The following is a 16,339-nucleotide window of genomic DNA, read 5'->3' as shown; positions in this document are numbered from 1 at the left end:
ATCTAACAGTATTCGTGATTCAGGCCCCTCGTGTGTTACCTGTGTGCCTGTTRGTACCATCCAGGCTGGCAAACTCAATGTAGTCCTCCCTGGCATCAGCCCAGTATATACGGTCATTAATGAAGTCCAGGGTTAGTCCGTTGGGCCAGACGATCTTATCCTGAATGATGACCGTTCTGTTGGTGCCATCCATCCCAATTCTTCCAATGTGAGGGTTATCACCCCAGTCAGACCAGTAAAGGTATCTGAATAAAAGGAAATCGAGCCAACATTTAAGTTTCAATTGCTAACTGCTTTAAAAAAATTAAGTTACAACAATGGTTCTTACCCATARCGCACATCTACAGCCACAGCTCGCGGCTCCCTGAGGCCACTGTTGACCAGCACAGTCCTGTAGGCCCCGTTAAGCTTTGAAACCTCGATAGTGTCCCGGCCTTTGTCGCACCAGTACAAGTTTCCACCAACCCAGTCCACMGCCAAACCATCYGGATTATTCAGGGAGGTTCGATGCAAAACCTGCCAAATTGATCAATATTAAGGATAAACACGCTCATGCTTTACTAATATATACAACTAGGTCTACTATAAAGAATAAAACGGTGTCAAATTTCCCTCTCTGACCTCCATGTTACTGCCGTTCATGTGCATGCGTCTGATCATGCTGCCCTGAGTGGTCACATCTGTCCAGTAGATCATCTGCTCTGCGTAGTGGAAATCCAGTGCCACTGCATTGTTGAGCCCCTGAAAATAATTTTGTACAAAGAGTTAAACCATTCATTCAGAAGGCTAAAAACAAAATCAACTGTTTCTTTAAAGATATACCCCTTCACCTCACCTGTTTTATAAGAGTGTAATTAGATCCATCCAGATTGAGTTTTCTCAGGTAGTAACGATTGGCAAAGATCAAATAGGGCTCCACGTCTGCACACAAAAACAAGATGACAAAACATTCAGGAATCGACAGCCTGCGTGCAGCTGGTTAAATGAAATGGCGCATGAAGCTGTCGTACCCGATGTGGACTTGCAGATGGTGGGGTCATTTGGGCTGACTTCAAAGCCGTCCACGCAGAGACAGTGGAAGCTGCCGTGTGTGTTCAGGCAGTGCTGAGAACAGGGGTAGGTGGTTGTGCACTCATCTATGTCCACACACGTCTTCCCGTCACGCTTCAGCTGAAAGCCAGGATGGCACCTGCACTGAAGGGTCAAAGGACAGAGGAGATGTGTCAAAATGATTCTGAAATGCTCACTTTTCGTTTAGATCAATGTCACTCTCTCTGTAACCTTATGATAAGTTTATCTTCCAGCAAGTACTTTATTTGTGCACCACCGCTATCTAAACTGGAACAGCTACATCTGACCTAATGTAAAAATTTAGCCAAACTTGTGAAAATAATCTTTTTGTAATTGTTTTTTCTCCATTTGGGATTTCGTAGTCTAGTCTTGTTTAAGAGCTGATAGTTTTATTTTACAATAAAACATCTGACTCTCAAGTCAGAATAACATGRACAACGTTTCTTTTTTTTAAATCAGTTTCAGAAGAAGTCCTGAACGTAAACTAAACACTACAGTTCACAAAAAGTTCAAGATTTCCCAAGACAGGCCTCCTGCTATCAGGAACAAGAGCCAAAGCATGTTTTTCTTGCATAACTACTGGCTGGAAGAGAGTGAGCTCCTAATATCAACTTCTATTAAGCACACAATAGATTTGTTTTTTCTCACTGTCTAGAAAATAACTCAACAGGCTTTTTGTGGTCAGGATTATCTTTGACAAAAAAAAAGGTATTTAAGCATTTTAAATTAGACATTAAATGACTTACTTTGAAGCCAATCTTGAGGTCATCACAGAGCTGCGAGCAGCCACTCAGTTTGCTGTTGAGACACTCGTTGATGAAGCAGTTGAGCTCGTCGGAGCCGTCGCCGCAGTCATCGTTCCGGTCGCACAGCTGAGTCTCGTTCAAACACTTTCCGTTACGACACGTGAAGGCAGAGTCATTGCAGGTCCTCTCTGAAATCAGAACAAGTTAAATCAGGTATCAAACCCAGTAACATTTACTTTTGTTATATTAACAGAGTTGATCAAAATGCTATTTAACACTTTTAGAGTTTGTATTTGTCAAATGGCCCATATATTTATAACACATTTTTACCTTAAAAAAGGATGTATAAAGCATTAATTTGGTTACCTCTAACCAAACTATGCTCACCTAAATTTTATTTTGCCTTTTTGACCTAAGAAAAAGGTCACATAAACAAGAAAATCCTTCAATCAAATGCAAGGTGCTGGTAGTCAATAAGATAAAAACAGAACTTACACATAATACAAAATGTTAAGCTAGGAATAATTTAGAAATTTTACTTTCAACTATCTAAAGGTAACAGGAAAACTAATATGCAACTGCAGAATTAAATATTTTTACCCTATACTCATATTAAAACATACTTAAAACACATGGACACAGTTTTATACTCAAACTGCACGTAGAGGCATGCTAGTTGATACTGTTGGATTAAAAAATGTACATTTTAAAATATTTATAATAGTTCACTATTTATGATCGGCACGTTTCAACTATTGACATTTTTATGTGTTTCATTTAAAACACCTTGAAATATTAGTGAGAATGAAATTCCACTTTAATAACTCAAGCAAAAAGTCCTTAATTACCAATGCAGAACAGATCAATAAAATAAATAAACCTGAGAAAATTTTATAAATAAACTGATAAACATACAAAAACAATGCAGTTTAAACTCAAGACACGAGAGCGTTAAGCTTCTGTCCTGTTTGTCTGTGTGTAAAATTAAAGTAGAAAACAAAATACATCTTCTGTACTTCATTTTTAGGTAGGTTGCTCTGAATTTTTTTATATACATATAAAATTAATTTCTTTATTCAAAATACAAATTTACTATTTTTAAGGTAAATTTGACTGAGTGAAAAAACTGACTGGGGTATCCTACCGGAGTCTATGCAGTGAGGGTTAATAGGAGCTTCGTCAGAGTGATCCTGACAGTCGAACTCTCCGTCACACTCCCACTTCTTCTGGTTGAGGCAGCGACCGTTGGCACAGCGGAACTCATCTGGACCACACGGCCGGTATTCTACACACACACACACACACACACACACACACACACACACACACACACACACACACACACACACACCAGGAGATGAGACACGTTTGACCTCAAACTCAGCAGGATGAACAAAATTAATCACAAAACACATTTTATTTCAAATAAAACTCACCGCATTCTGGGGACTCATCTGACCTATCAGAGCAGTCGATGTCATGATCACAGACGAAGTGCTTGGGGATACACTGTCGGTTCTGGCACATAAACTCATACTTCTCATCACATGTGTTGTTGGTGTACACTGAGAGCAGGGAAAAAAAAAACACTTTTGGCGATGGAACTGTTATATTTCAGGGTAGTAGTTTTTAATTATAACAAATGATCTATTTAGGTTATTGGTCTATTCAGGACCACTTACTGCAGCCAGCTGTGACACTCTCATCTGCTCCATCGGGACAGTCTTTATCTCCGTCACACTTCCATCGCTGAGGCACACACACGTGGGATCCCGGGCACTGGAAAAGCTCAGGGCTGCACGTCTTATTTTCTGCAACATCATGTAATGGTTACGTGACACTATGACACTGGAAAAAAAATCTAATTCATGCCTTTAAAATGTTTTGGTTAGATTTGCAAGTGACGCAGCAAGCAAAACGTCAAGTTACCGCATTTCTGGTCTTCATCAGAACCGTCACCACAGTCGTCAGAGCCGTCACACACCCAGTGGTTGAATATGCAGCGGTGGTTCCCACATTCAAACTGGTTAGATGTGCAAAATTTGTCTGAAGAGGAGAAAGAAAAGCACACTCTGGATAAGAAAAACACTCTGGCTTAAACAGTTCTGTTAGGAATTAAAGCGCAGCTCCGGGAAAAACTAACCACAGTGTGTTTCATCTGTTCCATTCTCACAGTCGTTCTCCTTATCACAGGTCCAGCTCATAGGGATGCAACGGCCGCCGGGACAAGCAAAGAAGTTCACTGGACACTTCAGCTTTTTTTCGTCTGCAAAAACAAAGAAAGGGAGAAAACATGATAAATGTTCTCTGGGGGTGGAAAATACTACAAGTAAATCAAAGAGGGGAGGAAAAAAACCCACCCAAAACTGGACAGTTTCTTTCATCAGAAAAGTCTCCACAGTCGTTGTTGAGGTCACACACCCACGAGGGCAGATAGCACAGAGTGGTTTTCTCACAGCTCAGGAAAGATGCTCCTTTGACTCCAAGGCGGAAAAAACGGGAGCAATCGGTAGGTTCTGAGAAAACAACGAAAAATATATATTTCAAAATCCAATCAAATGTTAAAAACTATCCTCACTTTACAGAATAAATCCAGTTCTTGGTTACGTACGGCAGTTCATTTCATCACTGGCATCTTCACAGTTGACCACCTGATCACAGCGACTGAAGTTGGAGATGCAGCTTCCATCCTTGCACTGGAACTCCCCTGGTTTGCACAGGGTCACTGCAAGGAAAATTTAGAGTTAAGAAAAAGGGGAAAAAAGGGAAAAAAATACAATCCTATTGTAAATGTAAACTGTTCAAGTCAATTTTAAATTATTTTATTACGTAACTGTTAAAAAAGGTTTGATTAAACAACTTCAGGAACTTCTCTCTGGCTCTGAGTGCTACAGACCAGTTGATGTCTCTGTAAACCTTGAAAAAGCTCAAATTAGAGCAGATGTACTTACTGTTGCAGGGCAGTTCATCTGAACGGTCACCACAGTCGTCTGTACCGTCACACCAGAACTGGTGGCCAATACAGCGACCGTTAATGCAGCGTCTGTAGCCCTTCTTACAGATTCGATTGGCTGCAGAGGAATGTGATTTCAAGTTAGTTGAGCAACAGAGTTTATTTTAACTTTAGCAATTAGCAAAGCAGATGAGCTAAATGCTTATTTTAAAGCCTAATTTTCTGCAATCTTAGACATAAATCTTAACCAGTGTCAGTTCAGTGTAAAACCTCACCACAATAAGACTGCTTCTCGTCAGACTTGTCCTTGCAGTGGGCCATCCCGTCACATGTAAGGCTGTAATTGATGCAGTCTCCGTTTCCACACTCAAAATCATCAACACTTCCACACGACATGTTCAGCGCTGGTGAGGTAGAAACAGACAGACTTAGAAACCCTCAAACAAAATGCATTTTATGCTTAAAGATGCTCTTTTTCATTTTGATCTCACGAGAGCAGGTGTTGTCTTCGAGGAGTTTTCGGTCTCCGCGGCAGCTGCAGTTGACGCGTCCATCAGATGTGGGCAGACACAGGTCTTGGCAGCCTCCGTTATTAGACCGGCACGGTGAAAACTCACCTGAGGAACACGGGAGGGTTAGTGAGAGGAATATTGCTGTGACACATTTTCCCCTGCATTCCTTCCAACAAAACTAAATATACTGTATGAATGAATGAAAACAGTCCATGTGAGCTGTCTTGGGCAGTCCGTGAGAATCCCTTTACCCAGATATAAACAAACCTCTGAAGGAAATGCTACAAAGAAAAGCTGAGCAGAGCTTTAAAACTTCAATGGTAAGCAACATTAAAATGATTGTTTATTCAGGCTTTCATGTCCAGGCCACATAAATAAGGAAATTTCATAAGTAATTTGAACGTTCTTCTGCATAAACTGCAATAATAAACTAGAGATCATCCCTTCCTTCATTAGAAAAACAAGTTGCATGACTGGGAAGTAATGGAGTAAACAAAATAAAACAAACATTACAAGAATAGCACAGTCGCTACATTTAGGAGAGGAATGATAACAGAAATGGTTACTTGTGCACATTTGTACATCATATCTGCCATTCTTGTGGTAAGAACGAACATAAACTTGATACTTGAAAGGTCCATTACTTTGACCAATAAAACCTTTTGAGAAAAACGTCTTAATAGTGTTATATACGGCCATTATTCTCGAGTTATTCTGTCTGTGATACTCACAGCTGTTGGTGTCATTAGCCACTGCGATGATGCCCATCGGCTGCTGAGGGATGTCAGCACGCAGCACTTTCATGTCTCCTCCAGTGAACTTGTCAGCCCTGAGCACAGCCCTCCTCACCCAGTCAGTCCAAAAAATGTAATCTCCATAAACAGCCAGGCCAAACGGGTGGACGGGCTCGTTCTTCAGCAGGACCTGAGGCAGGATAATTCACATTTCAAGAACAGAGCTTTGAGAACAACCGAAGAACCAATTAAAGAACTGCCTTACATAACGGCTGCTCCCATCGTATTCGCAGCGTTCGATCTTGTCCAGCGTGGCGTCGGAAAAGTAGAGCTTCTCAGCACGATGGTCTATAGCCAGGCCGTTTGGAGTTTTAATGTCGCTGCCGATAATCACGAGCATATTGGCTCCGTTCAGGGAGGCCCTCATGATGCTGGGAGCTTGCTCATTCCAGTTGGTCCAGAACATGAGACTGTGGTGGCAACAAGCAAAAAACAAGCGTTGTGATGAGAGATCCAACAGAAAGTTGACTGAAGTCAAATAAACCTGCTGCACAAGAATAAGAAAAACAAGAAACTAGTTTTGACATTAACGACTCACTCCTGACACTCGTCCAACACAAAGGCTCTGGGGTGGTCTTCTCCAGACATCGTGATCACAGTGTTGCGGTTGTAGGCCACAGACCGGCTCTGATCCACAGTGTGGCGAGTGATTGTGGACGTTGTGTAACTGGTCCAGTAGAGTGTATCCCAGCCTCGATGGTATGCCAGGCCTTCAACGGATCCAACATCTGAAAAACAAAGAAGACAGAATATGGAACTGCAGTGACATTTTAACCAAAAGGTCTATGAAAAAATACACTGTTTAAAAAAAAAATATATATATATATATATATATATATATATATATATGTAGTTTCAGGAATGCAGGACCTTTTAAAATGCTGTCATCGCTACTCCCACATTTATCTTAGCGCGACTTCATTAGGGAGCTGCTGGGACATGTTATATAGGTTTCTATCACTACCTGCATCAATTTATGAACTGTGAAACAAGAAAGAATGTGAGAACATTAATACCCAATACTACAGTTCTCTGAGTGTGAGACAAAGCTGCTCTTTCTAAAAAGACGTTAAAAATGTCTATCAACATGTCAGTTTTATTTTATTTTATTTTATTTTATTTTTGGCTGTGTGCCTGCACACTTAAAAACTGTTGTGTGCTTTGTATTATTCCCCTTGTGGTCTTGACAATCGCAAAAGAAAACTGTGATTGAAACAACTTTTAGGGTTAGGTCCCTAAATTAAAAATCTTTTTTTTTCAATTCCTTCCTTTCAATCTTCAAGCAAAACCTAATAGAACATGCAATAATAAAAATAACTACTTGTTTCCAGTGTTTCTCTCTCATCAGCATTACTGCAAGGCATTTTCAAGGCTATATCCTCTGTCAACAAAACTACGACTCAAAGACCACCGCAGAACAAAACATTCCTATAAAAAAACATGTTTGGTTTTTCATGACTCAAAAATCAAACGGTGAAAAATAGAAACAAGAAAAAGAAAATATAATTAGTTTGATTGTGGTATGATCATACAATAAACGGAATAATGTGTATTCAGACCAGAATTACGTAACATTGGACATCATGGTTTACCCTCCCATTGGCTAAGTTTGTTCATCCCCTGGTTACTGAGCAAACAGTGCCCAGAACCTGTTGTGAAGACTATAAACACACAGACCAAAGCATTTTATACAATCCCAGGTCACTTCAGCAGTACATGAACACCTGAGAATTATTTCTGTTTCTTTTGTCAATTTTTATTACAAACGATCTATTTTTCCCCTTTAAGGATTTACAGTCACTGTACGAATCCTGCAGTGACTGCTCTGCTGGGGAGAGTCTACATGCTACAATCTCTGAAGAGCTTTTAAATGGACAAGATGCCTCCTGCCGTGGTGAGCACTTTACATCAAGTAGCATTGACTGCTTTTAAAGAGAAATATCTGATAGCAACCACATGGATGGATCTGTCTACTGTTGCTTGGTTTCAAGAATCGATGGAACCACGGAGGAACGGCTGCACAGACATCTGAATTTGGATCAAAACAGCTTTTCCTCGGATGATAACAAACATGCTGATGCAGCTTAATAAAAGCCAAAATCGTTTTTTTTTAGATCACAAGGTCGTGTTTTTGAATGCCTCTTCTGAGTTTAAGATTGCAATAAGAAAACATTTGTAAAAAGATTATGGGACATCAGCAGGATCAGTGCATTACACAAGAAGAGGATGATTTTGGAGCACTTAAATATGATTTTTTTTTTATCTACAGCTCCAGCATGGAAAAATATATACAGTTTATAGTATATTCTTTTCTTCCTGTGAGAGCACAATAGATGCCAATGTTAAATGACCAGTGTGATAACAGCTTAACTAATTGCTATCATTATCAAAGTAGTAGCCATGTCACTGAAGTGTAATTATACCTATTTATTTTAAGAGATAATTTGGCACAAACTGATTAGTTACCCAGATCTGGTGTCCCGTTTGGATTTTCAACATTGACAGTGTGTGAGATTAAAACACGTTTACTGTGGCTCCATGGAGACTCTGAGACAGCAGATAAATAACAGTGACCCCGACCAGATAAACAAAAACCAAGAGGTTTTGATTAAAGCCTTGATTCCCATCCTGGATGGGCTGATTCTGGTGACCGGACTTGTGGGGCAAATTCTGATCATGACTATTCTTACTGGCAGGAGGAAGAAAGGAAATCAACCACCTCATGGTACAGACACGCTGCTGCTGGCTCTGAGTGCTGCGGACCTGTTGCTGCTGTTCTGCCTGCCCTTCCATACCTCTGCCATTACCTTGGGCTTCTGGCCTTTTGGTGACTTCCTGTGCAAAGCCATCAGTTTCCTGAGCGTCGCCTGTTCGGCTGCCTCTGTGTTCACCCTGGCAGCGTTGGCAGTAACACGATACCTTACAGTAGTACACCCCGCCTGGACGTACCAATCAAGGATGCACAGACGATTTAAAGTTACAGTAGCCCTGCTCTGGGTTCCTGCCTCGGCGTTGGCCGCACCGCAATTTGCTTTCCGCACAATTACTTTTTCCAGCACAGTTTATTGCTTCGCCTTCCTGTCTGACGTCAGCCAGCTGGTCTACAGCATTGCCCTTTTTCTTTTTGGATTTGCTCTGCCATTAGGCATCATTGTACTGATGTACGCCAAGATCTATTGCTTTCTTCGACACGCACGGCAGATAGGTAATGCCCCCCAACTGGAACGTTACCAGCGCCAAGTCACTCACACTTCAGCTCTGCTGGTTCTCATCTTCACTCTGCTCTGGCTGCCCTCCTATATCCTCATGTTCTCCATTGTTGGAGGAACCCTAAAAGGCTCACCGGGATACAACATTTTTGCCCTCTTGGCCAGACTCTTGTCATCCTCAGTAGCCGTGGTAAACCCTGTGCTGTACGGTTTCATGTCTCATAAGTTTAGACGGGACTTATTGGTGCTTGGGAGAAAACAGTGCACTTGGTGCAGAAGCTGTTTGACTGGTTGTCCATGTGCAATGAGAAGAGACACAGTACAGCCCTTTGAGCTGGACACAACCTCAGAGAGAGGTCAAAACTGACTGTTACCAGAAGGAAAACACTGCTGCTTAATACTAACAATAATGAACTGAATCAGATGGGCTTTTTTTTCTCATAATGAAACACTCCAAGAAATGATAAATACGTTCCAGTAAATTGTAAAATGATTTTTTTTAAATTTCAGTTTATGGATATGTAATGGAGATTTTAATAATAATAATGTCTTTAAAATGAGATATTTGGGCAGGCAGAATGCCACAAAATGGTGATAAAACCTAACTGTGTTCTTTTACACTATGATTTTATTTATTAGAAGTTGAAAAAGTGAAAAACAGGCTTACATCTCTTGAAGTTCGGAACCCTTCTCTTAACGTATCATCAATAAACACATAAAATTGTGTGTATTTTTTTTTACTTCAGTAGTGCCATATGAGTCAGTTTTAAGTTGATGCAGAGCAAGTGTGATTTAGATGGAGTTCAACAATATAATTTTGGATTATTAAAAGAGAACAGGAATAAAAACACTTGTGTAAAAACAAGTAAAAGCAGAGATTGAGCGTATTTGTGTGCAAGCATTGTTTCAGTGACAACCGACATTGACTTAAATTTCTATTAGTGCACAAGCAGCTTCTCAGTTGTGTTTATTATAGTGGTTGACACTGATGAAAAAGTAGAAATATATCATTTACTGGGTTAAAAAAAGTGGCACCAAAGAGTTGCACTACTAAATCATAGGGTAGATGGAGAAAGGTTTAGGTCCTGTGAGGTTAAACGTTTTGTTTTAGAATGTCAAACAAGTGATGACTCAGCACTTACTGTCCACCACAATCTTGCGATTGGTGCCGTCATCATTGATCTGCTGGATGTTGCCAAAGTGAATGTCACTGAAGAAGACGCGGTTGGTTCCCTTCCCCCCACCCCCGTGGTAATCAAAGCTGAGGGCGATGACGTTCTTCATGTGGTCCGGGTCCTCGAATGGCTTTATTGGCGCGTTGAGGTTTGTCTCATCAGACAAGTGGATGCTTTTCAGTATGGTTCGCTCCGAGTACAGCAGGTATCCGTCATAGTCGCGACAGCTGCGGTTGTCTTCTGCCAGCATGCCGTGAGCACAGGCGCAGGTACGCTCCCCGTTGCCACGATAGAGACACAGCTGTTCACAACCACCATTGTTGCCTTTACAAATATTTGTGCCTGTGRAAAACATGACATATTTGTAAATAAACATTTATTCAATGTCTGAGCTGAACAGAGTTTAATTTAATTTTAAAAAATCTTAATTTAAATTTGACTGCTGGTCATATTATGTGTTCCCACCTTGCTGCCTGTCTCTGTTGAAAACCTTGATGTCTTTCAGTTGGACACCGATGCCTGTCCTGAGCTGCACAGCATCTGTAGCATTGTCTTTGCTACCTCTCTTAATGGAGCCGTTGGCATGAGTCCTAAACAAAAGACAGCACAGCTATTGATTAACATCAGATTTGAAACATTCTTTGTGGCTTATTTAGTATAGGGATAATAAAAACCCACCTATCACTCCAATAAATGTACTCCTCAAATACAGACACTGCAAACATGTCCATGTTGTTGCTGGCCAGAACCAGCTCTCGGTTCTGTCCAGTTTTCAAGTTGATGCGCTCGATCTTATCCGTTCGAGCATCACACCAATACAGCTGACCCTCCTGAAATGAAACAAAGAAAAAGAACTGCCTTCAAATATCCCCTAAGACTAGCTGTCGGTTACATTATGTAGACACACTACATCAGGCATGTTTTTTTATACACGCTGAGATCAAATTTAAACTATGTCCCGGTCAAAGGCTCATTGTTTCACAAAAGAACACGGGAAATGCTCTGTCATGACAAAACAAAGAGGTTTAGGGTGGTCTTAAGCACACCTTGTAGTCGATAGAGATTCCATTTGGCCAGCTGATGCTCGTATTGACCATGACCAACCTCTGGGAGCCATCCAACYGTGATCGTTCGATACGGGGATACTGACCCCACTCTGTCCAGAACAAATACCTGCAGACAGAGCCACATAAGACAATTTAAAAGAGCAGAAAAGGAGAAACTCAGAGAAATGAAGTTTTGGGAGTATTTTAAGGCAGCACTGTAACACAGGGCAGATTTATACTTACCCTTCGACTGGGTGGACAGTTATAGCTCTGGGTTTGTCCAGTCCCTGGGAAATGACCACATAGCGGAATGAGCCATTGAGCCTGGCCACTTCAATCACATCAAAGCCCTGGTCAGTCCAGTAAATATTTCCTGTAAAAGAAAATTGTAAGATGTTGTGCTTTACATATGCATGTGGAAGATCTAATTTTCTAAAAAAACAGATTCAAATTGTGTAATGACTTCACCTGCAATCCAGTCCACAGTTATGCCCTCCACCCTGCCAATCCCATTGGTCACCACATCCTCTCTCCACGTCTGATCTCTCTTCGCCCTGCTGATGGTGCTCAGTCCCATGTCCACCCAGTAGATGGTGTCATTCTCTGTAGAGGAGAGAGCGACAGCTTTAAAATGTCACTCTAGATAGAATATCCATTTACTGATGTCTTCAGGTGTCCCTCACCAGCGTGGAGGTCGATGCCGACAGCCAGAGAGGTGCCAGACACGGGCACTAAGGCATCTGATTTGTCTCCCGGGTCGAGAGGTATTCCTCTAATCCCCTCGTGAACAGAGTAAAGCAGGAAAGATCCCATACCTGCTCAGGAAAGGTACGGTAAAGTTCTGTTTTTTTTTTAGAACAAAAACATCTATATTCCATGGAACAATAGTAGCTATGAAAAATCAGCTTACCCTCACAGGACTGTTTCCCTGTTTTAAGGCTGTATCCAGCTGTGCACATGCAGGATCTGGTTGTTACAGAGGTGGGCAGACACAGCTGTGAGCAGTCACCGTTGTTGTTACTGCACAGATTAATACCTGCTGAAAGAAAAGATCACGAAGATGGATCAAAAAGGTATTTCTTTTCCTCTTTCTTGTAAGGTTACTTCAATTTTAAGAGACTTGTTAAAAAAATCGTTGCTACCTTTCTGCACATCCTCATCATAGATTCTCATGTGCATCATCGGGGATGTGTGGTTTCTCATAACTTTCCAATTACCACCATCCTTCTTGTGGCAGGTTCCGATCTGATCAGTACCCTGGTCAGCCCACCAGAGTTTGTCTCCTGCAGTGATAAAAAATTTCTTCATATATTTCAGTTATCCTTTTACTATTGAGTTATTGTAAGTTCAACTCAGGAAAATGTAAACACCACCACCATATGATTCTAAACATTAACGCAATAAAATATGTATAATATACAAAAACTATTCTTGTTGAACTTACCCATAATAGCCAGTGCAGTAGCTTTGGTAAGTTTGCCTTTAACCCCTTCAAGAATCTCCAGTTTAGATCCATCAAGTTGACATCGATTAATGGTGCTGTTTCCTGAGCTGATCCAGTACAACTGTTCCTTTTCATAGTCAATCGATAGCCCTAATTGAAATACGAAAACAAATCATGTTCCTTTGTATTTATGTGTTAAAATAGAACTCTTAATTGTGTGCATTCAATGAAGACTCAAACCAGGGTTCCAACACCTTGGTCAACATCAAATTCAAGGACCTTTCAAGAACTTTCCAGCACCAATTTCCTCAAATTCAAAAACCACGTGTGACGGCAATTACCTACTGYTACCACAAAATGCTACCAATAAGCAGGTTTAATATCACGTAAATTCAATGAAAAACTGAACAACATAGAAATTGTTGAGTCAATAAGAATGAAATAAAGTGGATGAAATGTATATCCTACATTCATATCCACAATACACAGACATGTAATTATGTCCTGGGAGGTTCAGCAACTCAGTTTGGTAGGAGGGGATGTGAACATGTCCAGACGCTCGGTGAGGACAGGAGGAGCTGTGGTGCTCTCACCTGGGCTCAGAAAGAACGACCCGCCCTACTCTGCACTGACTGGGTAAAACTATGACTGTGGCTCACGTTTTTTGTTGAAAGCCACGTCAGTTTACCGTAATCCTGAGTTATCCACTGCAACAAATGTAAGTTTTTTTAAATTTTATTATTATTATTGTTTTTTTTTTTTACAGATGATGAAAATCAGTCATGTGAATAGAGAACTTCAATCCCCAGAAAACATTCAAGGACTTTCAAGGACCCGTGGGAACCCTGTCAAACATATATTCTGAAAATTGACTTAGTCTATGTCAACTTACCCACTGGGCCTTTTTGATTGGTGAAAAGCAGGGTGAGGTTGGTACCGTCCATGTTAGCCATGCTTATGTTGTCACCATCAGTCCAGTAAAGCTTCCTGAGGAATTTAAATTTGATAGATGCAAGAGGTGTTTCAATAAAAACATAATGTATACAATCTGTGCAACTAAAGTCAGATGTGACTGTATAAAGTTTTGATATGTTAATCAAATAACAATAAATCAGGACAAAAATAAAGGAATGCTAGTTTTAAGATTTTTCACTTAATCTTATGATTTTTCCACCTTTAATGGAGGCATGTATTGTAGTGACTAACTGGAGAGAAAACTCACCCAAGCAGAGGGTGAGCCACCAAACAGTGAGGCTTGTCTAATCCCTGGAGGACAGCATTCTTAAAAGATCCATCCAGTCTTGCCACATTGATCTGCTTTTTACTGGCGTCATAGCTGGTCCAGAAAAGGTTCCTTGACACCCAGTCTACTGCCAGGCCATGGGCATTAGGAAGGTCTGAAGAATACCAGAACAACATTGAACATTTGGTACAAAGAGAATCAAACCAAACCTGGCACAACAGACTGATATTACCTGCTGACACAACAGTCTCCACTCCTGTGCCGTTAATGAAAGCTCGTTTGATGGTCTGAGTTCGCACATCAGACCAGTAGATACGATGCTCCACGGCATCATAATCCACCACAGTCACATTGTCAATGTCTGGCACAGTGAAGGAGATGATGTAGTTGTAATATGGGTTGTCGATGTCAACCCCTCGGATCTCAATCTGACGAGCATAAAGCAGGAACTTTCTAGACTCTGGAAAACATTAAAAAATATACAGTTAAATTATTAACTTATCAGTTATTGTTCCTCCAACAATGAAGCACATAAGGATATAGGAGGGCAATAGTGATCAAGATCCCGCCTCCCTACAGTAATCACTGGGTTTGTGTCKGTGTGTGATAGTGAACAGAGATCTGACAGAGAAATGTAAATAAAGAAATAAACGCGTTAACGCGCGTTAAAAAAATTATTGCTGTTAGACATCAGCTGCGTTAACGTGATAACATATTAACATGCCCAGCACTAAAATAAATAAATAAATAAATATATATATATATATACACATATATATTAGGGGTGCAACGATACAGAAAATTCACGGTTCGGTTCAATACTTTAGCCTCACGGTTCGATATTTTTTCGATACAAAAAAAGAGACATTTCCATGCCCCTTTTAACTTGTAATTTATTTATATTAATTATGAATATTTGTTTAACCTCAAAAGTACAGTTTTTTAATTAAATGTTGCTGAAACAGCAAGTTTCTCAGTGGACCTGCACTCAAAAATGCAGCCTAGGTGGAGTAGTCGAACACAGATCCACTGATCCTTTAACACAGAGCATCTTCAGAAGACAAGTTGATAAAGTAAATTTTTAAAATCTGTATTGTTCGATACAGCACTGTTCGATACAGTTCGAAACGGGTACATGTATTGTTGCACCCCTAATATATATGTATATGTGTTTGTGTGTGTATGAAGCTCTTGCTTCTTCCAGCTATTGGCTGTGTATAACTGTCACAACCTGCAAGTTCTTAGTCAAAAAGAAAGAACAGAATCTATACTTGCCTTTGCAGGTACGTTTGTCAGGCTGCAGCTTCATGAGGTGCGGGCAGGCACAGGAATAGGTCTGGTTAAAATTGATTAGACACAGGTGGGAGCAAGGGCCTTTACCGTCACTGGTGGCACATGGGTTTGGAGCTGAAATGAAGGAAAAACGCCTTCTCACATCTCACAAACAACAGCAGCAGTACAAAAATAAACAGATGAAATGTTTTGCAATAGAAACATAGCTTGCTCAGACAACACCCAACAGATTAAGGTGAATAAATCACTATGCAATGTACTATTAGACAAACCCATGTCGGAAGCGGTTTAAATCATAGTAATTGGAGCTGAATTCTAATTTTCCTGAGTGTTAATGACTCTTCCACCAAAAGGCCCTTAAGGATATTGGAAGCACAGAGAAACTTTTGGTTGCCAGATCTGTCAACACAACTTGTCTCATCACTGTCACAAGGAGTGGTTCAAGCTGTCAGTTAGCCGTTCATTGAGATCTCTTTCATCTTGTCACTAATTAAACAACACAGTACCTCTCTGCTGCTCACACACAAGTGAACCCAAAGCCTGTGCTCACAGAACAAAAAGGTGACAGGTAAAAATCGGCAGAACACTGTAAAACTCTTGTGACAAGCCTTTGCCATCTTGTCAGCCATGCAACATTCCTTTGAGATCAATGCGTAACGTATGCAGCCTGTGGGAAAATGATGAACAGTGAGGTGACTTTTAAATCAACAAGGCAGCTGAGGTGTCCAAATTGCTCCTGTGTGAGKGAACAACACTTCTCAATTCAATTCAATTCAAAAATACTTTATTGATCCCAGAGGGAAATTAGGTGTTGTTGTAACTCATTTAACTAAAAACTTATTGTAGATGCTGA

At 40.6% G+C, this 16,339-nt stretch overlaps 2 protein-coding genes across 5 annotated transcripts in view; one reads left to right on the top strand and one right to left on the bottom strand.

Moving 5' to 3' along the window:
* Positions 1-16,339, bottom strand: part of lrp1ab (low density lipoprotein receptor-related protein 1Ab) — a 94,987-nt gene that overhangs the window by 18,086 nt on the left and 60,562 nt on the right. For 3 of the 4 annotated variants that reach the window (XM_014018661.1, XM_014018666.1, XM_014018675.1), the window contains 33 exons: positions 15,469-15,600; positions 14,426-14,653; positions 14,173-14,347; positions 13,843-13,937; positions 12,951-13,100; positions 12,649-12,789; positions 12,417-12,545; positions 12,190-12,321; positions 11,975-12,109; positions 11,750-11,879; positions 11,507-11,633; positions 11,139-11,290; positions 10,926-11,050; positions 10,428-10,802; positions 6,615-6,804; positions 6,282-6,486; positions 6,014-6,206; positions 5,262-5,387; positions 5,046-5,174; positions 4,769-4,888; positions 4,429-4,542; positions 4,178-4,333; positions 3,961-4,083; positions 3,747-3,863; positions 3,500-3,628; positions 3,254-3,382; positions 2,962-3,102; positions 1,818-2,005; positions 1,011-1,194; positions 836-921; positions 622-741; positions 329-516; positions 40-245 (listed from right to left, as the gene is read on the bottom strand). In XM_014018661.1, the coding sequence (XP_013874115.1) occupies positions 40-245; positions 329-516; positions 622-741; positions 836-921; positions 1,011-1,194; positions 1,818-2,005; positions 2,962-3,102; positions 3,254-3,382; positions 3,500-3,628; positions 3,747-3,863; positions 3,961-4,083; positions 4,178-4,333; positions 4,429-4,542; positions 4,769-4,888; positions 5,046-5,174; positions 5,262-5,387; positions 6,014-6,206; positions 6,282-6,486; positions 6,615-6,804; positions 10,428-10,802; positions 10,926-11,050; positions 11,139-11,290; positions 11,507-11,633; positions 11,750-11,879; positions 11,975-12,109; positions 12,190-12,321; positions 12,417-12,545; positions 12,649-12,789; positions 12,951-13,100; positions 13,843-13,937; positions 14,173-14,347; positions 14,426-14,653; positions 15,469-15,600 (5,070 nt within the window). The remainder of the gene's footprint in view (positions 1-39; positions 246-328; positions 517-621; positions 742-835; positions 922-1,010; positions 1,195-1,817; positions 2,006-2,961; positions 3,103-3,253; positions 3,383-3,499; positions 3,629-3,746; positions 3,864-3,960; positions 4,084-4,177; positions 4,334-4,428; positions 4,543-4,768; positions 4,889-5,045; positions 5,175-5,261; positions 5,388-6,013; positions 6,207-6,281; positions 6,487-6,614; positions 6,805-10,427; positions 10,803-10,925; positions 11,051-11,138; positions 11,291-11,506; positions 11,634-11,749; positions 11,880-11,974; positions 12,110-12,189; positions 12,322-12,416; positions 12,546-12,648; positions 12,790-12,950; positions 13,101-13,842; positions 13,938-14,172; positions 14,348-14,425; positions 14,654-15,468; positions 15,601-16,339) is intronic. The other variant, XM_014018685.1, reaches the window with a different exon arrangement.
* Positions 8,438-9,948, top strand: LOC106524753 (galanin receptor type 1). The gene has a single exon (XM_014018697.1). It carries the CDS (start codon positions 8,615-8,617, stop codon positions 9,650-9,652), a length of 1,038 nt encoding a protein of 345 aa, XP_013874151.1. The 5' UTR covers positions 8,438-8,614; the 3' UTR covers positions 9,653-9,948.

This window comes from Austrofundulus limnaeus, unplaced genomic scaffold, assembly GCF_001266775.1.
Source record: "Austrofundulus limnaeus strain Quisiro unplaced genomic scaffold, Austrofundulus_limnaeus-1.0 Scaffold3, whole genome shotgun sequence".
In the NCBI taxonomy this organism is placed as follows: Eukaryota; Metazoa; Chordata; class Actinopteri; order Cyprinodontiformes; family Rivulidae; genus Austrofundulus; species Austrofundulus limnaeus.
This window is presented reverse-complemented; position numbering and strand designations above follow the sequence as displayed.